Source organism: Pinus tabuliformis, chromosome 4_1 (assembly GCF_031772625.1).
Source record: "Pinus tabuliformis cultivar Carrire ecotype Pingquan chromosome 4_1, CPIR1, whole genome shotgun sequence".
Taxonomy (NCBI): Eukaryota; Viridiplantae; Streptophyta; class Pinopsida; order Pinales; family Pinaceae; genus Pinus; species Pinus tabuliformis.
This window is the reverse complement of record NC_142303.1, coordinates 502,983,673-503,007,463: the sequence shown is the minus strand read 5'-3', so window position 1 is coordinate 503,007,463 and position 23,791 is coordinate 502,983,673. Positions and strand designations below refer to the sequence as shown.

Sequence of the window (23,791 nt, the reverse complement as noted above, 5' to 3'; positions counted from 1 at the left end):
AGGAAAATAGCTCAATACACATCAAGAAATAGAGGTTGCTCTGGTCCAACATTTCCAAGGCATAGTAGAGGAGCCTCCCATGGACAGATCACAATTTATCAATGACTTCAAAAAGCACATTCCCAAGCTAGTGACGAGAGAAGACAATTTTAATATGAACAGGCCAGTGAATGAAGAGGAGGTTAGCGAAGTCATTAAAGAAATGCAAAATGGGAAAGCTCCAGGTCTGGATGGTTTCAATGTGGACTTCTTCAAAGCTTGTTGGGATATAGTCAAACAAGATATACTCGATGTGGTGGAGGACTCAAGGAAAAACAAAACTATTCTGAAGGCGCTCAATACCTCTTTCCTAGCCTTGATTCCAAAGCAGGATAATGCCATGACACCAGATAGATTTAGACCCATAGCATTATGCAATGTGGTGTATAAAATTATTTCCAAGATAATTACAAACAAGCTTAAACCCCTTCTTCCAACTCTAGTGTCTAAGGAGCAAACTAGATATGTGGAAGGCAGGCAAATTCTCAAAAATATCATTCAAGCTCACGAGGTGGTTCACTCACTTAAGAGTAATAAGCAAGCAGGTATGATCATTCAGCTTGACCTAGAGAAAGCTTATGACAAGCTAAGCTAGGCATACATCAGGGAAGTTCTAAAAGCTTTTGGCTTTGACCATAACTGGATAAGATGGGTGATGGCACTTGTAACCACCTCAAGATTTTCAATCCTACTTAATGGCTCACCTTCCAGAACCTTTAAGCCCATAAGAGGACTCAGACAAGGAGATCCGCTTTCACCCTTCCTCCTTATTCTCATGATGGAAGGGCTAGGCAAGGCGATCAAATATGCCAAAGTCGAAGGCGAAATCCAGGGTCTTAAACTCACTTTGAATGGGGATGCCTTGACCCATCAAAAATTTGTGGACGATACCATGCTGTAGGGTATGCCAACTGTCAAGGAAGCTCATGCCTAACCTTGCTGGGTTATTGGGTTGTGTTATATTCTTTCCACGACTAACCTAGGTAGTGAACCGGGGGGTTAGAGGGGCATCGGATCCTGCCCTTCATTGCGCTGATTGCACAACGGGGGGGTTTGAGGGGGGCGGGTAGCCCCCCTCTACGAGGTCCAGGTTAGCGCCCCAGGTTTTTTTTTTTTTGGACCCTATATTAGGTTGGGCGGACCTACCTATGGTTTTCGGTCCATGGTTTTAGATGTGATGGTTTTCGGTCCATGGTTTTAGATGTGATGGTTTTCGGTCCATGGTTTTAGATGTGATGGTTTTCGGTCCATGGTTTTGTACGCGATAGTTTTTCGGTCCATGGTATTGGATGCTTCGGCATGTATAAATATGTATTGTAACATTGAAAGGAACATAATGAAAAATCAAGTCGGTAGTCCCAGTTTTGGGATCCAGGGGAAAATATTTGTGTATATGTGTTTTATGTGTTATGCTCTCGCATTGTTTATTTTCTGTGTTTTAAAATTCATATGCAGGTAATTTTTGTATGGGGTTAAAACCTACATCTGGTATCAGAGCTGTTTTGGCTTCAAGGGGATGCCTTTGTTGCTGAGGGGTTTCACTCGGACCTGTGGTAGGCCTTGTTCAGTGGGAGATTTGCGGGATCGATTCTGGTGGTAAAAGAAGATGGCGAGCAGTGGAAAGATAGAGATCGAGAAATTTAATGGTCAGAGTTTTTAGTTGTGGAAACTCAAGATGGAGGATCTGTTGGTGGATAAAGATTAGTGGATCGCGGTAGGTCCGATGAAGAATGGAAGAAGTTGGATCGAAAGGCAAAGAGCACAATACGATTGTGTGTCTCAGATTCAATATTGTTGAATGTATCAGGGGAAGCTACAACAAAGGCTTTATGGGACAAGTTAGGGACTTTGTACCAATCTAAGTCTCTGGTGAATAAACTGTTCCTACGGAAAAAGCTGTATAACCTGAGGATGAAAGATGGAGACTCGATGATAGAGCATCTGAATGCGTTTAATACTGTGGTAAGTTAGTTATCGTCTGTTGATATCAAAATTTCAGATGAAGATAAGTGCATTAGTTTGTTGTGTTCTCTTCCAGATTCGTGGGATAGTCTAGTTATTGCAATAGGTAGCAATGCAATTGCCTTGCAGTTTGATGAAATAGTCTCATCCTTGCTGACGGAGGAGATGAGACGGAAAAATATGGAGAGCCAGAATGGTGATGCCTTGTTTGTACGAGGACGGTCCCAGAATATAAACAAAAATAAGTCATCGAGTGGGAGATCTAAATCTAGAGGGAGATTTAAATCTTCAGGGAAACCTGTAAAGGTGGTGTGCTGGAAATGCGGAAAGGAAGGGCACTACAAAAGGGACTATAAATCTAAAGCTCCTGACAAAGGAAAGAGATCTGATGATGCTCATTCTGCAGAGGTGAAAACCACCTCAGATGAAGGTGGGGATGTGTACTTGGCTTCTTCAAGTACACATGTAGATCATGAGGCATGGTTGATTGACTCAAGTGCATCCTTTCACTTCACTCCCCATAGAGAGTGGTTCTGCGAGTATGAGAAATACAATGGTGGTGATGTCTTCTTAGGGGATGATAGGAAGGCTAGAATCGTTGGTCGCGGAAAAGTAAAGTTGAAGTTGCAAGGTGGAAGTGTTAGAACACTTCCATGTGTTATACATATTCCTGCATTGGCCAGAAATCTGACTTCTATAAGCAAGCTGGATGATTTAGGTGTAAAAACAATGTTCGAGAGGGATACCTGCAAGATGGTTCGGGGAGCACCGGTATTGATGCGGGGAGTTCGGATTGGAACTCTATACACCCTACAAGGTAGCATTATTGTTGATGGGTGCAATAGTTCTATGGTTCCTGAAAGTGGAGTAGAAAATCTAGTGGTCTTTGGAGAGAAGATCATGCTATGGCATCAAAGGCTTGGACATATTGGAGAGAAGGACCTTCGAATACTTCATGGTAAAGGTATGGTAGAAGGTATGAGTAATAGCTCTCTAGATTTTGATTTCTGTGAAAATTGTGTATATGGGAAGCAGAATCGAGTGAGTTTCCCCTGTAGTGGTAAGAGGGTGAAATAGATATTAGAGTTTGTGCACAGTGATGTGTTCGGACCTAATAAGGTTCCATCACTGGGTAAGTCTATGTACTATGTATCATTTATAGATGACTTCTCAAGGAATACATGGATATATTTCCTTAAGAAGAAATATGAAGTCTTTGACAGGTTTAAAGAATTTAAGGCTCTGGTGGAAAACCAGATAGAGAAGAAGATAAAGTGCTGAGGACAGATAATGGTGGAGAGTTTTGCAGTAAGGAATTTGAAGAATTCTGTAAGAAGTGTGGTATAGCACGACATAAGACTACTCCATATACACCTCAGAAAAATGGAGTTGCAGAAAGAATGAACAAGATGTTGATGGAAAGGGCAAGAAGCATGCTTAGTGGTGATGGGTAAGGACAAGAATTCTGGGAAGAGGCGATGGAGATAGCATGTTACCTGGTCAACAGATCACCTTCATCAGCGTTGGAGGATAAGACTCCACAAGAGGTATGGACTGGTAAGAAACCCTCTCTTTCACATCTTAAGGTATTTGGATGTGATGCATATGTACATGTTCCAAAGGAGAAATGAACCAAGTTGGATAGTAAATCTGAAAAGTGCATCTTTATTGGGCATAAGGATGGTTTAAAGGGTTATAAGCTTTGGAACCCAACAACAAGGAAGGTTGTGTATAGCCGAGATGTGGTGTTCAGAGAGGTGAAAGAGGTTCTTAAACATAAAGTCCAACCAAAGGAACCTGAGAAGATAGAGTTTGAGCTAAAGGAAGAAGAATCAGACTCTACACCAGAGGAGGAATGAAAAGATGAAGAGCCACAAACTCCGGGTGTAAGAAGATCAATTCGAGAAAGAAGGTAGCTAGAAAGGTATAGTCCATCTGCTTTCTGTTCAAATTTTTCTTTATCTATTACTGATGATGATCCCAGAACTATGAAGGAAGTAGTAGATTCAGAGGATGGAAAACTTTGGAAAGAGGCCATGGTTGATGAAATGGCATCTTTGCACCAAAATGAGGCTTGGGATCTGGTGGAGTTGCCGGCTGGAAGGAAACCCATTGGCAGCAAATGGGTGTTCAAGAAGAAGACAAATGCAGAAGGAAAGGTGGAGAAATACAAAGCTCAGTTGGTAGCAAAAGGTTATTCCCAGGTGTCGGGAATTGATTTTGGTGATATTTTTTCTCCTATTGCCAAGGTAACTTCTATTATATTACTTTTATCTATTGTTTTTGCTTTGATTTTGAGGTAAAACAGATGGATGCGAAGACAACATTTCTTCACGGGGATCTGGAAGAGGAGATCTACATGAAGCAACTTGAAGGCTTTGCGGTGAAGGGTAAGAAAGAACTGGTATGCAAGTTAAAGAAGTCTTTGTATGGGTTAAAACAATCACAAAGGATGTGGTATCAGAAATTTGATACATTTATACGGGGACTTGGCTTCACCAGAAGTAAAGCAGATCACTGTGTGTCTTTTAAATTAATTGGTGACCGTGTTATTTATCTGGTCTTGTATGAGGATGATATGTTGCTAGTTGGAAATGACAAAGAAATTATCCAGGATTTGAAGACCCATTTGTCCTCCAAATTCGACATGAAAGATCTTGGTGCTGCAAACTATATTTGCGGCATGGAAATTAAAAGAGATCGGACAAAGAGGAAGCTCTGGCTAAACCAGAGGAAGTATGTCGAGACAATATTGTAGAGGTTTAATATGCATGATAGTAAACCAGTGAAGGTTCCTATTCCTATAGGTGTAAAGTTATCTGCTGAACAGTGTCCCAAGACACAAGAAGAGGAAGAGGACATGTCCCGTGTTCCATATGCAAGTGCAATCGGTAGCCTGATGTATGCGATGGTCTGTACTAGACCAGACATTGCACATGCAGTGGGAGTATTGAGCAGGTTTATGTCAAAACCAGGGAAGGAGCACTAGACAACAGTGAAACGAGTTTTCAGGTATTTCCGTGGCACTAGTGATTATGGTTTGTATTACTAAGAAAGACCAGGATTGGACAGAGTGTTGGATATTCGTGGCTTTGTTGATGCATACTGGGCTGGAGATCTGGATCAGAGAAGATCTACAAGTGGGTATGTTTTTAACCTATTTGGAGGTGCAGTCACTTGGATGAGTAAGAAACAATCTGTAGTGGCACTATCAACTACAGAGGCAGAATACATGGCAGCCACTCATGCAAGCAAGGAAGTCGTTTGGTTGCAGAGATTGTGCTCAAGTATGGGGTTAGTACAAGGAGCTATAAGGATAGACTGTGATAGCCAAAGTGCAATTTTCTTAGCAAAGAACCCTGCTTATCATTCAAAGACAAAGCACATTGATGTTCAGTATCACTTTGTGAGGGATATGATAGAAGACAAAAAGGTGTTGCTGGTAAAGGTGGACACTTTGAAGAATACTACAGATGCATTGACAAAATCTGTGAGCTCTGAGAAGTTCTCCTGGTGTAGAGAAACAATGGGCGTTTTAAGGCTGGAAAAATGACTAAGCTCTCCTGTGGCCCCCTATGGAAAGAAAAACAACAAGTGGGAGAATGTTGGGTTGTGTTACTAACCTACGTAGTGAACCAGGGGGTTAGAGGAGGGGTGGAGCTCCCCCTTCATTGCGGCGATTGTGCAACGGGGGCGGCAGTCCCCTTTGTCCGGGGGGTTTGAGGGGGGGGGTAGCCCCCCTCTACGGGGTCCAGGGCAGCACCCGGGGAATTTTTTTTTAGACCCTATATTAGGTTGGGCGGACCTACCTTTGGTTTTCGGTCCATGGTTTTGGACATGATGGTTTTCAATCCATGGTTTTGGACACGATAGTTTTCCGGTCCATGGTATTGGATGCTTCGGCATGTATAAATATGTATTGTAACATTGAAAGGAACATAATGAAAAATCAAGCTAGTATTCCCGGCTTTGGGATCCAAGGGAAAATCTCTATGTATATGTGTTTTATGTGTTATGCTCTTGCATTGTTTATTTTCTGTGTTTTAGAATTCGTATGCAGGTAATTTATGTATGGGGTTAAAACCTACAAGCCTTAACAAATCCAATATTTTCTTTTTTAATACTGATATTGCAATTAAGAGAAACCTCACCAGAATCCTAGGCTTTCAAAGAGACGTGCTTCCCTCCAAATATTTGGGGGTGCCTCTGACAGACAAACCACTGAGCAAGGTAGTGTGGGATCTGGTTACTAATAAACTCCAGGACAAAATCTGGAAATGGACAAACAGGTCTTTGAATTTAGCATGTTAGCTAGTGCTCACAAAAGCTATCCTTCAAACTATCCCCATCTTCGTGTTTTTAGCCCTTCCAGCTCCAAAGGGAGTTATGCAACACATCAGAAATATCCAAAGAGATTTTCTTTGGGGCAAAGGGGAAGAGAAAAAGAAATGGGCTTTGGTAGCCTGGGAAAAGATCTGTAAACCTAAGACACATGGAGGTTTGGGACTTGATGACCGTGAAACCCTAAACACAGTTATGGGGGCAAAACCATGTTGGAGATGGCTAAAAGAATTAGTTTTGCCATGGGCCAAAGTTTGGAAACAAAAATATGCAAACAATTGGCAAGAAAAGGATCACATTATAATGTTTGGGATCATCAAAGGCTCACACATTTGGAACAGAGCTTAGGAGAATAGAGCCATTGTTCAGAAACACAATTTCTGGGAAATAAGAGATGGAAACCTTGCTTGGTTTTGGGAAGATAATTAGCAACAAGAACCAAAACTGGTAAAAGAAGAATTTGCCGATCTCAAAAAGGATACTGATGACAAAGGGTTACTTAGGGTAGAGGATTTATAGGAGTAGGACAAAAGTGATAAAAATGGAGAATATGGAAGAACTTGGTATACAGTGATGAATCCCTGTTGAAAACCCAGGCAAAAGCTATTACAACCATCTTGGAACAGAGAAAGATTCTGACATCAACATCTTTAGACCAACTAAGATGGGGTAAAAATAATGAAGGCAACTTTAACCTCAAAGAGGCCAAGAGAATAGCCCTTGGGCTTGACTTCCCAAACCCTAATAAAGTATGGAAGGACCTATGGCAAAACCAAATCTGGATGAAAATCAAATTGTTCATGTGGTTAGTGCATCATAAAAAAATTCTGACTTGGGAAAACCTCAGGAAAAGAGGGGTAGTTGGTCCTTCTAAATGCTTGCTATGTGAACTACAAGAAGAATCTATGGAGCACCTGCTCAACCTATGCCCATTCACCTCCACCCTATGGAATTGGGTGGCTTCAATCTTCAGTCAAACAGATAGGGACATGGGCAGCATCACCAGTACTTTAAGGAATTGGAGGAAAAATTTCTCTGAGAATGAAATAATCAACAAAGCTTGGGCTTTGATTCCAGGCTTTCTAATCTGGGATGTCTGGAAAGAATGCAACAATAGACTCTTCAAGAACAGATTTGGTTCATCCTAGACCATCATGGCTCAAATTAGAAGGCAAATCAGAGAGACTGTAGGAACCCTCATAAAAAACCCTTCTGAGAATCCTCCTCAAGATTAGGAGGTGCAGATACTTCTTCAGCTAGGGCTAAAGGGGCTTATCCCCCAGGGTATAAACAAGTCTATAAATCATATATCAATTAACAAGGATTTCTGGCAACCTCCCCCTAATGGTTTTATGAAATGCAATATAGATGGAGCCTCAAAAGGAAACCCTGGTATGGCTGGTTATGGAGGAGTCATAAGGGATGAAAAGGGCTTCATAAAATCCATCTTTTACTGTCATTTGGGAAAGGCCACTAATAACATGGTAGAGCTCATGGCCCTTGAGCAATGCCTAGAAATCTTGAGGGACTCTAATTTAAAGAATACCATTATTGAAGCTGACTCCGAGTTGATAATTAATTTGGTAAAGAAAATTTGCAATGGCTTAGCACCAGACAAAGTGTTGAGACATTGGTGATTACTGCCAGTTTATCAACGTATACACTCCCACCTGCAAACCATGAGAACCTTGAGTATCTTTCATGTGCGCCGAACAACCAACAAATTAGCGGACATATTGGCAAATGAAGGAGTACTCTGCTCCAAGAGCTACATGAAATATGAATGGACAAGGACTCCCCATGGACGGTTGAGGGAAGAGTGTGACAGACAAGCGCACTTAGACAGGGAGTTCTATCATAGCAGAGGAAATCAACTGGATGGAGAATGACAGAAACAAAGGAATTTTGGTCTACAAGAGGAAGAAGCTCATGGTTAATTACGAGCGGGATATACCCAGAACTCCTAGGGTCTACATTACTAATGAAGGCCTTGGTTTTTTTGGGTGGGAAAATGCACTCGGAACCACATAAACCAAGGGTTCTCGGGCTGGAAAACTTATGCAAGACAAGTCTTCGCACTGGCCCATATCACATACAGGACAAGTCTTTACTGGTTAACGTGTGGGCAGGTTAACGAATTCAAAGCAATCTTGTGCATTTCGCGGAGCAAACAGTGAGCCAGTTAACAGCCCACACAGACTCGAAAATTGTTTAAACTATGTCTCGATAAGACTTCGGGTCCGCAACTGGTGTTAATTTCCATGCTAGTTGCTCGATCCTTTCGGAACTGCTCGCATCTCGTGGATTTCGGGCAGTTAAAATGCCTAAGTTATCCCCCAGGCGGACCCGAAATGGCTTTAGAGTCGGTTCTGGAATCTTTTCGAGTCTGATTAGTTTGTTAAAGGGTGAGCTAGAAGAGTTCCCAAAATAGACCATCGACCATTAGATCTTCAGAGCCAGATCGCATGGTTGACGGTGTTTTATAAAGTTTTGTGGGCCCTTGGCCCAGTCTGCAAGCTTTTGGCTTGGTAATTAAGGTATGGTGGGACCCGACTATTTTGTGGGTCACAATGCCTTGGGTTGTAAAATATTTTTGTAATATTATTTTTATATAATGGAATGGAAGGACCTAATCTTGCTTAAGCAAAAAAATCTATATATTAGCAAAGCAATTCAAATTATTTTTAAAAATATTTTATTTTAATTATAGTAGATTTGATTGGTTGTTATCTTATTTCTTTTATTGTATAATAATTATACTTTATACTCTTCCCATGCCGAAGTGATGAACAACCTGACCACTTTGTACTGTGCAACTAGTAGTTGCCGACATACCAATACAATTGATTTAATGATTCTTTTTGTTAGCCTATTAAATGTATCCAAAGCATATGGATAAAGGTATTAAACTTTGATTTTATTTTTTTTTAAATAATGATAATTAAAATTTCATTATATAAATGTTTTAATTTATATTTTATAAATAATAATTAAGAATTAATAATAGCTATTTTCAATATTAATTAGATAATTAAATTTTAATAAATTAATTAAGCATAATTAAAAAAATCCCTAATACAAAATTATATATATTTTCAATTTTAAAATAATAACTAAAACCATTTTTAATTAATTACTACAACTTATATATTTATGTATTGTTTTTCAATATAATGGAAGGTGGTTAAATATAATTTAAAGAAATTTTTTTCAATAAATATTATACATGGAATGTTTATGTATTGGACTTTTCATTAATTTTGGAAGAACCTTACATTAATCTTGATGTGGTGATTATTCCTAATTTTTTTTTTTTTTAATTTTTCTATGCTTACATAAAAAATGAAATTATATATGCAAATTTAACAAATATATTTGTGATATTTATCTTTAGTATATTCAAATGTAATTGTGAAAGTGTAATATTGTGTAAAAATAGAATTTGATGAGAGGTGAGAGGTTATATATATATATATATATATATATATATAGATGTTTGCAATTTTAGTTGGCAATTTCAAATGCAAAATAACAATATTTTTTTACCACTTTTTCAATATTCTCGTTGTAATTGGGTAGAAACATTTTTTGGTTTGGAAGTATGGTTCAAAGATTTTGATTCCAACATCCACATAGGCCATTAACACTATTTTATGGCTACTGAAAACATTTTATTGGTCTGTTCATGTACGTCTTCATTATTTTTTACTCTAATTTTACTGTACTTAAACTAAACAAGAGTATATACAATGTCGCTGTTGTTCAAATGTGGCAGTTAATTCTTTATTTAACTCATTATTTAATGTTTTTAGAAGTTAGAGGCCATTAACGCTATTGTATGGCCCGAAAACACTTTATTCATCCATTCATGTATGTCTTCATTATTTTTTACTCTAATTTAACTATACCTAAACTAAGCAAGAATATATACAACTTAATTTAACTGTACTTTAAACTAAGCAATGATATATACAATGTAGCTCTTGTTCAAATGTGACAGTTAATTCATACTTTTCAAAGTTCAATAATTAAACTAAACCCAAAAAAAAGCTAGTTATACCATCTTCTTAAATTACATTTTATAAATTATTAAAATATTAATTTTATAAATTAAATTGAATTACATTAATTATATATATAACTAACTTAAGCGAATATAAAACCAAAGAGTTTAACTAAACATATTTGGAATTTTTTTTTTTTTTCTTTGGTTTTTCTTTTCTTTTCATCTCTTGTTTCTAAAATCTGAACATGATGTGAATATGCCGCCCAGCAATATCTATGATCTAATTCATCACATCTGAATCTGAATTGGTCTTGTATGTGTCACATATATACATGGTTTTATTTATTACTGATGCTCTTTTTTAGAAATTTTTGTCATCAGGTTGTATCTTCAAAAGCAAGATTTTCGTTCTGAAAAATTGTTGGTTTTGAATGTTTGACACATCAGGGAACGACATCCTGACTTAAGGCATGCTTTTAAGCCAACTTCCCGTCGTTTAGTCTTAAAAATTTAAGCATAAAGGACATCGACATGAATTTTGTCCATGACACCAGTTTTTTTAATGAATATTTGGCTCAGTAATATAATATATGATTTAAGTTTTTTTTACGAATATTTAGTTTTGTAATAATATAGGTTTACTTGCGAATTGTGAGTTATAATGTTATCAATTTTATAATATTGGTTATATATAGTTTAGTTGTTAAATGAAAATAGTTATTAGTGGTGGTTATTTGTCAGTGTAGTTTGATTTATTATTGTTATTTAAAAAAAGTGTTCTTTTAAAATTATTTGTTTGATTTATTATTGTTTTTTAAAAAAAATATGTCTTTAAAATGATTTGTTAGTAATTTATAAAAAATAATTTTTCACTTTTATTAAATATCATTAAATTTTAAATTATTAATCTATTTTTTTTTTTTTTTTTTTTTATTTTTTTTTTTTTTCCGAAGGTGGTAAAACCTATCAACTCAGGTGTCAAACCAACAGTGAGGACAGCCATCTCTGGCTGCTATCCGCGAACGCTGGGTTTGACTCATCACTGTTAAATAGGAAAACCACGCCACCTGGCATAACCCTGCTGGTGGTCCGTAATCGGGAGCAGGCTCTCACTCCTGCCAGATGCCTCTGGGTCTTGGGCCGTTAACCTGTTTCCTTACGTCTGAGGAAGACGAGCTCTTAGCCAAGCAGAAGCAGTTTTACGGCATTTTTTATATGTATAAAATAAAATTTAAAATTATTATTTATTTTAAATAAATTAAAAAATTATATATTATAAATTTAATAAAAAATATTGAGAAAATACCATTACTCGTATGAAAGTTGGAAAAAATTATTATATGTGAAATTATTAACTCTGAATTCATCCTTTTCAAGTTCACTTTTTATTTTCATACTTTGGATTCTCAATTTCAGTTTTTATTAGCACAATGCTATATACTTCGAGAAGCCAGTCTTGTTGTAAGTGAATTATTTATTGTTCTTAAGATGTTAAGTTTACGTTGAGTAAATTGAGATGTTATAATATTAAATTACTATAATTTTTAATTTTAATGTTTTTTTTTTAATTATTACGAGGAATATATGAAGTTTATTGATTGTAAATGTTATGAAGTTTATTGATTGTAAATGTTAATAATTTTTATAATTATATTATATTTAGAGTTTTATGATAATTTAGTTTGTTATTTAGTATTTCAATTTTTGTAATATTTGGATAGATTGAAAAAAATGAATTCCCTTTAAAGTTTATGGGATTAGATTTAAGATAGAATTTCAAGATATATGAGCTGTTTTAGAATAAAGAAGTTATTCAAGAAAATGCTTTATAATGGAGATGGAGCTATAAGATCCCAGTGTGAATTAATTGACTGGAGAAATTGTTTATCAAAAATTAATTGATTGGAGAAATTGTTTATATTAAAGTTTTGATATTAGTGGTGTAGAGAGTTTTGAGGAGCATGAACATGAAGCAAATATGAAGGACATAATAATTGTCCAATCATAAGTCCATCAATGTCTTGAATTACATCCTAAGATCCCTCAAAGGGATTAAAGCAAAAAACAAGATTTAGGCCCAATAAAATCATTCGATTGTAGGAGGTCAACAACTTGGAATGAAGAGGATGTTTGAACAATAGTCTTAATGGGAATAACTTCCTCAATGACAACATGTCCTAGATTTTTTTCCTGCTGCGGACTGCACGCGCCCACTGCGCGTTCCCTGACCTAGCAGCCGACTGCTGGTCCTTTTTCTGCAGCGCGAGGCCATTGGCCTCTGGCCTTCCATGGCCTCCTCAACCCCTGTCACGGAGGGCCCCATTCAACCCGAGGCAGATGCGAACCTCCCTTCAGATGCTGATGCGTTCTCTGCCTTAGTTAAATCTCTACAGCCATAGAGAACTCGCCCTGCGTTGTCCAAGTTTGTCAAGGAACTGGATGGGTTGCAAGAGGTTGTCCTTCCTCCTTCGATTCCACGAATGGCTGCTCTCTCATTAGCAGAGCGGAGGCTCATCGGACAGTTCAATGGCCTATGGCCCTCCCCGAAAACTGTTCAACGATGGATCGAAAGAAACTGGGCCGACAAAGTCAATGGCAAAATCGCTATCCACTTCTGTGGAAAAGGATACTATACTTTCCACTTTGAATCTAGAGCTGATAAGGACCTAATATTCAGAAATGGGCCGTATTTCATGGATTCTCGCAGTCTGTACTTGAACAAATGGACTCCAGACTTCGATCCTGAGCTGGATGTCCCTAACGCTATTTCGGTCTGGGTTCGTCTTCCGCACCTCCTGCTCCACTGCTGGGGAGATGACTCGGTCCGAGCCATCGACAATGCTGTTGGAAAATACATAGATCAATGTGAGCCCAAGGAAAATATGCAGGCATGTGCGTGGATATGCGTTGAAGTCGATCTCGGCAAAGGTCTTCCAGAAGCAATCAAACTAAAAGTGGATGACTGGACACATATCCAACAGCTGGACTACAAGCAAATCCCCTTCAAATGCAAGGTATGCCACGAATACGGCTACTTCGCCAATCGTTGTCCAAAAATTGTTAATGTTGAATCTGATCAATTAGAAGAACAATGGAAAACTGTAAAGAAAAAGAAGACTGCCTCTGGAATGAAAGCAAACTCTGAAGAACCTCCCAAAACTGCCCCTCTCAAGTCTAATCCCCCTTCAGCACCTCCAAAAACTGCCCCTCTCAAGTCTAATCCCCCTTCAGCTCCGCCCAAAGCCTCCCCCTCAGTTGTCCCTTCCCCCTCCTCTCCTCTTGGTCCACCCATTTTCCCCTCCTCGGGGCCATCCTCTGATTCCCCCCTGATCTCATCAAATCCCTTTGGTGCCCTCTCTCTCCCTGATAATGAACCCATGATCCCCCTCGAAAATGACCCCCCAATCCTCCTTTCTCTTACTCAATCCTCCCCCTCCCACTCCCTCGCCCCACCCCCACCCCGATCTACTAGAAGCTCCTCGAAAGAGCATGGAATCAATCTAGAAACTCAAAAAAAAGGGCCTGGTAGGAAATCAAGTAAACAGCAAAGGAATGAAAGTGCTCAAAAAGACATCGCTATGGGAACTCAAAACCCCATAGAAACTTACATATTGGGGCAAAACAGCAATGAAGCAACACATAAGGAGCAAGGGGGACGAGCATCACTCCGAAACCCAAATACTCAATGATCAAAGTCATATCATGGAACTGTAGGGGACTAGGGCACCCCTTAAAAATTGCTGCCCTGAAAGATCTCACAGCTCAGGAGAAGCCATGAATTGTAATGATTCAGGAAACAAAACAAAGACTGCAAGAGATGACAAGAATTATAGAATAGCTCAAGCATTATCAGGGACAAATATGTGAAGCAAGAGGAGCTTCAGGCGGCATCACCACAATGTGGAATAAAAATACTTGGAAATGCACATCCAAAACTATCACTCCATACTGCATCAAAGTTACACTTGAAAAACAAGCAGAGGATAAGCAAATAGTCCTCTACAACATGTATGCTCCGAACCATTTCAGAGATAAAGATCAGTGCTAGGCCACGCTTGAGGAAGACATCCAAGCTGAAGAAAATAGGAATATCATCTTAGGGGGAGATCTAAACCTTATATTACATTCAAATGAAAAAAGAGGAGGCATTTTTACTCATGATCCTTACAGAGCAAAGCTAGAAAACATCATGCAAGAGTGCAATTTAGTAGACAACATCCCAAAAAATCTGAGGTTCACTTGGAACAACCGCAGGCTGGGTAGAGATAACATTCTGGAGCGCCTTGACAGAATCTTGGTAAATACTTCTTTCCTCTCTGATTTTTCCACTGCTCATGCTGACATTCTGCCTTATTCAACATCTGATCACTATCCCATCAGCATTGTCCTGGAAGCACACTGCCCATTGGGGCCGTTGCCTTTCAAATATAATCCTCTTTGGCGTAACAATCCTATTGTGGATCAGATTGTCCAAACAGCTTGGCACCACCATATAGAAGGATCTCCGGTTTTCATTTGGGAATGCAAGCTGAAGAATACAAAGCACGCCCTGAAGGAATGGGTGAAACAACACTACAAAGAACCAGAAAATGTCAAAGAAGAGCTGAAAAATAAATTAAAAGACACCCACAGAAAAATTGAGGAAAATGGGCTGACCCAAGAGAATAAAGATTTAGAAAGTGATATATACTATCAGCTGTACCGGGTTAATAGGGACGAAGAGCAGAAGTGGAGAATTAAATCAAGACAGCTTTGGCTTCATGAAGGAGACAAAAATACAACTTTCTTCCATAAACAAGCAACTGTCCGGAAAGTCAGAAATAATGTCACCATGATTAATGATGAGGAAGGCCGCCCTCAAAGAACCCAAGAAGCCATCAAGCAAACTGCCTCAGCCTATTACAACACTCTTCTAACTGAGATAAAGGAAACAAAAGATTATTCAAACTTCTTACAGCATACGCCCAAAGGAGTTAGCGAGGATGTTAATGCAGATCTAATTAAGGAGATCAATGAAGAAGAAATACATGATGCCATCTGGGCTCTCTAGCCAGATAAAGCCCCAGGCTCAGATGGCTTTCCTATCTGTTTCTATAGATCATACTGGGGAGGAATTAAAAAAGACCTGGTCAAAATGCTAAGATGGGTCCAACGTAAATGCAAAGTTGGAGGATTCACTAATGCCACCCACCTGGCCCTTATCCCTAAAGAAAATCGACCTATGACTTTCTCTCGCTTCCGCCCAATATCCTTGTGCAACTCATCATATAAAATTTTGACAAAAATCTTGGCTACCTGTTAAAGCCAATCCTCCCCTCTCTAATATCTGAAAATCAAGGAGGTTTTTTGGCTAATAGGCAAATTTCGGACTCCATCCTTCTCGTCCAAGAGGCCATACACTCCAGTCAAATCCGAAATGAGAAAGGCTTCATACTAAAGTTAGACTTAGCCAATGCCTTTGACCATGTCAGACACTCATTTTTGTTTGCTGTGCTCGAAAAAATGGGTTTTTCCACATCCTTTATTAGCCTTATCAAAGCATGCATTACAGGACCTTCGAATCTCCTCTTCTAAATGGCAGACCTGGACCTCCCTTCCAATCCTCTCGGGGCCTTAGACAAGGCTGCCCTCTCTCATCCTATCTCTTTATATTAATGGTTGAATCTTTTAGCAGAGTTCTAGATTACAACCGTCGCATGGGCCTCATCACCGGAATCAAATTTGACAATGGTGTCAAAAACATTAATCACTCTCAGTTTGCCGATGATACTCTTTTAATGGGGGGAGCTTCAAACATTATAGCCCGTCTCTTTAAAACCCTTCTAGACAAATACATGAGTTATTCTGGAGGTCTGATAAATTATCTTAAGAGCTGTATATATGGGTGGAACACATCGGCACATGTCCTCCATAGGATTTCTCGTACTCTTGGGGTTCCTTATAAGCTGAACTGGGAGCAATTTACCTATTTGGGCATGCCTATATGTGCTGGCAACTTGAAAGCTACAACCTGGGAAATTATAATTGACAAAATGAAACGGAAGATTCAGCATTGGGGCACCTCTTGGCTTAACCCTGCGGGGCGCATCACTCTCTTGAAAGCAGGCCTCTCATCCCTGCCCTTATATTGCTTTACTCTTATTCAAGCCCCTGCTAACTTCCATCTTAAAATGGATGCTCTCCTTCGTCACTTTCTTTGGCAAGGAGGAAGAAATGAAAAAAAAATATAACTTGGTTAGCTGGAAGCAGGTCACTCAACCTTGTGAGAATGGAGGGCTGGGAATCAGGTCATCCAAATTTTTAAACCTCGCCTTTGCTGGCAAGCTGGTTTGGAGACTTATAACTGGAAGGAATGCTTGGTGGAAACCTGTTCTCGAAAAAAAGTATCTCAGTCGCCCAAGGTATCAGCTCTTAGATCATGAGCTTCCCAACAGAGCTTGTTTAAAAATTTGGAGGATGTGTAAAAAAGCTATCCCTTTTCTTGATAAAAACACTTCCAAAGTGCCAAAAGGAGGAAGCCACATAAGAATAGGGGAAGACAAAATTATGGGGCATCAGCCCATAAGCCAACGGCCTGGAACACAACAAATTCTAGCTCACTTCAGCAGCGTAGGTATTCAAACTCTAGCTCAGATCTCTCAATGGGAAACCCTCTCCCAATTCTGGAAAGGATGGAGTTTCCCTCAGGTATCAGCAGATATAGAAATCAGCCTTAACAACCTAAAAACTCATCTTCATGGTATAGCGCCCACCAAACGCTGCCTTGTTGATGATTTCCGATGGGACCCCTCAGACACTGTCTACACTATTAAGGCAGCATACCATCAGATTTGCACCAGCGAGTATCCCATGGTAATCTGGGCGCATTGGAGACTTGTTTGGAAGGCTGAAACCCTTCCAAAAATCAAATTCTTCTTATGGATCCTTTTAAGAGGGAAAGTCCTCACTGCTGAGAACCTCAGAAATCGAGGAATACATGGGCCATCACGCTATCCAAATTTCCAAAACGAAGAAGAGACAATCCAGCATCTGTTTATAGACTGCTCCTTTGCCTCAGACTACTGGAAAGAAGCCTTTCGAAGCCACAATCCCCCCTGGGTGCCTGGCACAAGCATATATGAAGTGCTGCATACATGGAAAAAGAGCTACCCGTGGGGAAGAAAAGCAAACAATGCAGCCCACAGGGTGTGGAACGCCTTGCCCTGTACTCTTCTCTGGAACATCTGGTTAGCAAGAAACAGAAGGATCTTCAAAGGCATAGCAACCAATGTCAGAAAAACCTATAAAAAAGCTTGCAATCTCAACCTGGAAACACTATCCACAAAATGTCATGGGAATCTGAAGGTGATGGATCTGACAGTTGAAGAAAGGAATTACATAGGGCAGATTCTGGATAGAAGCAGCATAGAACAAAAAAGACATGACCCCAATAGCAGAGACAGGCCAATAAGCAACTGGAAAATCAGGATGAAAGATGAAGAATTTTCCCGGTGGCTCAAGAACAACAATACTCATTATCTGTTTTTCGATGGAGCCTCCAAATCCAACCCAGGAATGGCTGGGGCTGGAGGTCTTATATGCAATGGTAATGGAGATGTTTTAACTGAATTTGAATGGGGACTGGGCCATGCTTCAAACAACAGGGTTGAAGCCTTCGCCCTCCTCCAAGGTCTGCTCCAGCTTCAGAAGCTTGGTATACCCAAGGCTACTATTATCGGAGACTCTGCCATCATCATTGGATTGATGATAAGCAACAGGAAAGCTCAAAACTTGAGTCTGCATCAGATCATGGAGCGATGCCGCATTTTGGACCCGCAAATGAAAGGCAATCTCTACTATCACGTCCTAAGATCTCTTAATAAAAAAGCAGATAAATTGGCTAACAAAGCATGTTTACACCCTCTTGGCATCCTTCGGTGTAATGGCACTGATCAATACACTTTTATACCATGATCAGGATCCTTCCCTCAGTAGACTCAATCCTCATCAGGTCTCTGTTCGCAGATCACTAAGCTCTCTACCATGCCTCTCTGTGAATTTCCATAAATCAGCCCTCTACCCTATGGCAATGGCCTCTACAGATGCGATCCTCTCAAATCCAAACTTGAACTTTCTCAGCTCCGCCCTTCCAAATTACTCAATTCTCTGCGATCTCAGCGGCTCCACCATCCCTCGATTAGCCAACTACTTAACTTCTCCTGCCAACATTTTCCTCTCCTCTGTCTATCGGCCCCAGGCGCAGAACGGGCAGGGCTTTTTGAAAACAGTTTTGCAGCTACCTCAGGCAATCTTGTATTTCTGCGAATCCGATCCACAGAAATTTCAGATGTGCCCCCGACTACTCCAATCTGTCTGCACAATTGGCACAACCTTTTCAACCGATTACCATCACAAACCTCGGGAAATCAAAGATATCTGCAATGTTTGCTTGCGAGCTTCGGATTCAACAGTTGAAGGCTGGTGCGACAAGGGCCGTATTCGATTCACAAGGCGCTGCCGCTTTCACAAGGCTTCGGATTCAGCAAGGGCCGCGTTCGATTCACAAGGCGCTGCCGCTTTGCTGCTACAGATATGGATGATCCAGAACATGGTGGCCTGTGAGCAGATAGCAACTTCAGTGGGCGGCAAACTCAACACCACTGCAAAAATTAAAAAATGAAGTGTAAAACATGTTACATTTTACTCCAGTTTGTCCGAATCTACACAGCATTTCGATTCTACACAGCATCGGAAACAAGATGTAATGCTGACTCAATAAACATTTGTATCTGCTGTTGGATCATCACCTTCCAACCACACTCTGTAAAAATGGAGATCCGTCTCCCTCCTTTTTTCCTTTTTTGAATACAAAACAACAACCGATATTGTGAAAAAAAAAAACAACTTGGAATGAAGAGGATTAGGATCACAATAGGATGCATTAAGGAATGCTTGATAATTGGCTAATCATTAGTCACAATTGTCACAATTGTTTTTTAAGATTGATGGCATAAATTCATTGCACTAAATAATGTTCTTCGGTAACGACTTAGAGTATAAACCATCAATGGGAGAAGAACAAATATGCTTAATTGACCATATGGGATTAAGACCTTCTACATGAAGCTCAATACACTTAATCACTCTAACTAGTTTATCAAGCTCCAATTAATGTTTTATATTAAAAAATATAAATGTTTCCATAAAAATAATTTGAATATACTAAATTAACAAATTTGATAAATTTATAATGAGAATTCTCTACTCTCAAGTTTCCTATTCACAAGTTATACACACTTTGTTTTTCATATCTCTTACACATGTAATCCTAACCCTCATATGTATAATCCTAACCCTCTAATAAAACAATAATTCACATTTTCAATGTTTAAGTAATCTATTTGATATTCAAAAACCTAATATTCTAACTTGTCTTTTAGAGACACTTAATATTTTGCAAAGGAATTATAGTTTAATTGTGAGCATTGAATGTGCATGTGACGATGAGATGATTACCATCTATTTAAACCAACTTTGATTTATTAAAGTTTAAAAAAAATAATGATTAGTTGATTTCTTTTAACTTTCTTTTTTTTGATTGAAAATATTACATAGAACATTTCCTAATTCTTTTTTATTTTCATGACTAAGAAAAATGACGAAGATCATTAATATTACAACTAGCAATTGTCCCAAAAGGTACAAAGAGAGGCCGATAGGATTATTAAATTAGAATTGTTGAATTCTCTAGAAGAGATGTTGGTTCAAGCCTAACAGATGAGCAAGTTGAGCTGGCTAAAGGCCTTCTAATTGTTTTTTATTATTGTAAAATTATATTGATAATTCATTGGTTTTACTTTCAAAAGCTTGAAGGAATTTGAAGAGCAGGTATAGAATTGCTTTGTGGGATTTGATCCAAAAATCCTTGTTTTGTAGATATATACTCAATGAAATGTTAATTGGTTGAAACCCTGCACAAATGTTTGATATAAGAAAATAAGCCGAAAAGGTTGAAAGGCTTAATTGGTTTGCGAAAAACCTTGTTTTCTTGGACTGGATCATTGTGCAATTACTTTTCTTTAGATGTTTTGTTTATATCTATATTACATGGAACACATTGAATGTCTTATTTCATTTTAGAGTAAGTTGATTACCCAAAATTAAGAAACCTCTATAGATGGCCAAGCATCTACGAAGCTTTCTAGTGACCAAGGCAATAACCACCATGACTATCCCCTACCATTTGACAATGCTTCTTTACCCAACCAGATTGAATACTTAGGGAGCGAAAAGCAAGCCAATTACACAAACAAATTGCCTTTGGAAAAAATTATGCACATACATAGAGCAAAATCCAAATACTCTACCAAGAAGAAAGAAAGTTGTCCACACAAATTTTCATATTTAATTTATGGAAACTTATGATTCGCTATGTTAATAAATCCAAAACATTCTTAATGTAAATACACGTTTAGATGAAAAGGATAAAAAAATAACATTGTAACATATTATAAGCTCACAGATATATCAAAGTTAGAGATATGTATAGAGTACATTACAACATCACCGTTGAAACCAAAAATACTCTTCTCATGATTTTGCTCACGAATCACGAGCACCTCGAATGTGTCAGCCCTGTAGTCGATCTCTGATCGAATCCCGAAAAGTTTTGAAGCCTCGACGCCCCCCTCCTGCAGGTTGCAGCTTCTTCAAATCCATTGACAATGAACGGGACTACAATACAACATCACCGTTGAAACCAAAAATACTCTTTTCATGATTTTGCTCACGAATCACGAGCACTTCGAATGTGTCAGCCCTGTAGTCGATCTCTGATCAAATCCCAAAAAGTTTTGAAGCCTCGACGCCCCCCCTGCGGGTTGCAGCGTCTTCAAATCCACTTATTCAAATCCACTGACAATGAACGGGACTGCAATGCAATGTAATGAATAACAAGAATCGAGTTAAAAAATAAATATATTTATATATAAAAGATTACAAGACCATCCATAGTGAAAAGATACGCATGTATTTTTTATTTTAATTTAAAGTAAGTATGAGCAGTTGAAGCTTCTCATCATTCTTCAATAGCCACTTGATTAGTCAAATTAGTAATTCCTTTTCTCCATTATTTTCGCAAAGCACGAGTGTTGAGTATTCCGTATTCACAATATACTCTTCTCCAATCAAGTTATTTGTATGACACATATTTTATAGTTTTGGGTAAGTTTATTTTTTATTTTTTTCAAATTTTAATTTTTGTTGTTTAAAATATATATAAAAAGAGTTTAACACAAAGTAAAATAGGAAAAATATTTTAATTTAGAAATTAAATATAAATCAAAATGAACATAAATTGATAGTAAATATCTATATCATAACCTAGAGGAGCTGCCTAAAGTATAAAACCTAAAGTATAAATCTGAAATTTAATAGCTATTGGAAAGACACAGCAAATCTAATTATATAAAACGCTCTCAAACACTTCATAGGATGACTGCCCTAATCCTACTACTGTTTTTGATATTGAGATTTATTTGAGGAGCCAGGACGGCTGACTTGTTCCGTAGATTCAGTCAACAACAATTGAGGGGAACCCCGTCTCGCCTAGACTTCATGTGTATAGCCATAACCAACTGGATAACCCACAAATTCTGGAATTAGAAAGATTAGAAAGTCAACTGGCCTTTTCAGTACAAGGTGATCCCTATATTCCCAGGGACTAATAAGAAAACAGCTCCATGAAGGGGCTAAGGCCGGGCTAAAATCCGGCGAGCACGTACAGATCTGTAGGTCATTTTCTCTTATTCAAATCAAATCAAACGTAAAACTTAAAATAAAATAATACCAATTGCAATTAACCAGTCGCAGTCGCAAGAATCTCTCACAGCATAACGGACGTCTGTTTTTTCATAACCCATCAGAATTAATCCAAAACCCTAAAATTTGGAACACTGCAACAAGAATAGAAGGCAAAAACTATAACCAAATTATAATAATAAATATCAAGTAGTGGAATGAATGATTCTGAAAGACCAGTAACCTATGTTGCGCTCACACTTCGATCGCATTTCCATCAGCTTCAGTGGCAGCCACTGCGCTAAAGAGAGCGAGGCTATTAGCTAGCGATAAATGCATGCACGTTTTGCACGCGGTCCGTGACCTGGAGCTTAACCTGCCCATCCACACCCTTAAAGCCGCTGCGGCAGGAGTCCTCGTTGGTGAAAGCTTGGTTCATCCCGCTCAACACGTCGTCCATCTGAGCGTCGAAGGTGTTCCGCCTCAGGTGCTTCAGGGCCGCCAGAGATTCGCGAAGCTCGTCTTTGATGTCATTGAAATTCTGAATACAATTCTCGAGCGCCGCTTTTTCTGGTTCACTCAAGTTAGGGCTTCTGCCTTTCTGGCTAGAGATCCAGACGGTAGCATTAAGGACATGACCAAGACTCACATTCGCGGTCGCCTCCGCCATGTCCCTCAATGTGGGCTTCAGAGAACCCGAGTTTGTTGTTTAAAATATATATAAAAATAGTTTAACACAAAGTAAAATAGGAAAAATATTTTAATTTAGAAATTAAATATAAATCAAAATGAACATAAACTGATAGTAAATATCTATATCATAACCTAGAGGAGCTGCCTAAAGTATAAAACCTAAAGTATAAATCCGAAATTTAATAGCTATTGGAAAGACACAACAAATCTAATTATATAAAACGCTCTCAAACACTTCATAGGATGACTGCCCTAATCCTGCTACTGTTTTTGATATTGAGATTTATTTGAGGAGCCAAGACGGCTGACTTGTTTTGTAGATTCAGTCAACAGCAATTGAGGGGAACCCCGTCTCGCCTGGACTCCATGCGTATAGCCATAACCAGCTGGATAACCCACAAATTATGGAATTAGAAAGATTAGAAAGTCAACTGGCCTTTTCAGTACAAGGTGATCTCTATATTCCCAGGGAATAATAAGAAAACAGATCCATGAAGGGGCTAAGGCCGGGCTAAAATCCGGCGAGCACCTACAGATCTGTAGGTCATTTTCTCTTATTCAAATCAAATCAAACATAAAACTTAAAATAAAATAATACCGACTGCAATTAACCAGTCGCAGTCGCAAGAATTTCTCACAGCATAACGAACGTCTGTTTTTTCATAACCCAGCAGAATTAATCCAAAACCCTAAAATTTGGAACACTGCGAGAAGAATAGAAGGCAAAAACTATAACCAAATTATAATAATAAATATCAAGTAGTGGAATGAATGATTCTAAGAGACCAGTAACCTATGTTGCGCTCACACTTCGATCGCATTTCCATCAGCTTCAGTGGCAGCCACTGTGCTAAAGAGAGCGAGGCTATTAGCTAGCGATAAATGCATGCACGTTTTGCACGCGGTTCGTGACCTGGAGCTTAACCTGCCCATCCACACCCTTAAAGCCGTTGCGGCAGGAGTCCTCGTTGG

At 38.8% G+C, this 23,791-nt stretch overlaps 2 protein-coding genes across 2 annotated transcripts; one reads left to right on the top strand and one right to left on the bottom strand.

Moving 5' to 3' along the window:
* Window positions 1-16,002: 16,002 nt before the first annotated feature.
* Window positions 16,003-16,578, top strand: LOC149176746 (uncharacterized). The gene has a single exon (XM_089421558.1). The coding sequence runs from the start codon at window positions 16,003-16,005 to the stop codon at window positions 16,576-16,578; it is 576 nt and encodes a 191-aa protein (XP_089277684.1).
* A 5,867-nt stretch (window positions 16,579-22,445) lies between these two features.
* Window positions 22,446-22,796, bottom strand: LOC149176745 (pectinesterase inhibitor 3-like). Its single transcript, XM_089421557.1, has one exon. The coding sequence runs from the start codon at window positions 22,794-22,796 to the stop codon at window positions 22,446-22,448; it is 351 nt and encodes a 116-aa protein (XP_089277683.1).
* Window positions 22,797-23,791: the final 995 nt, after the last annotated feature.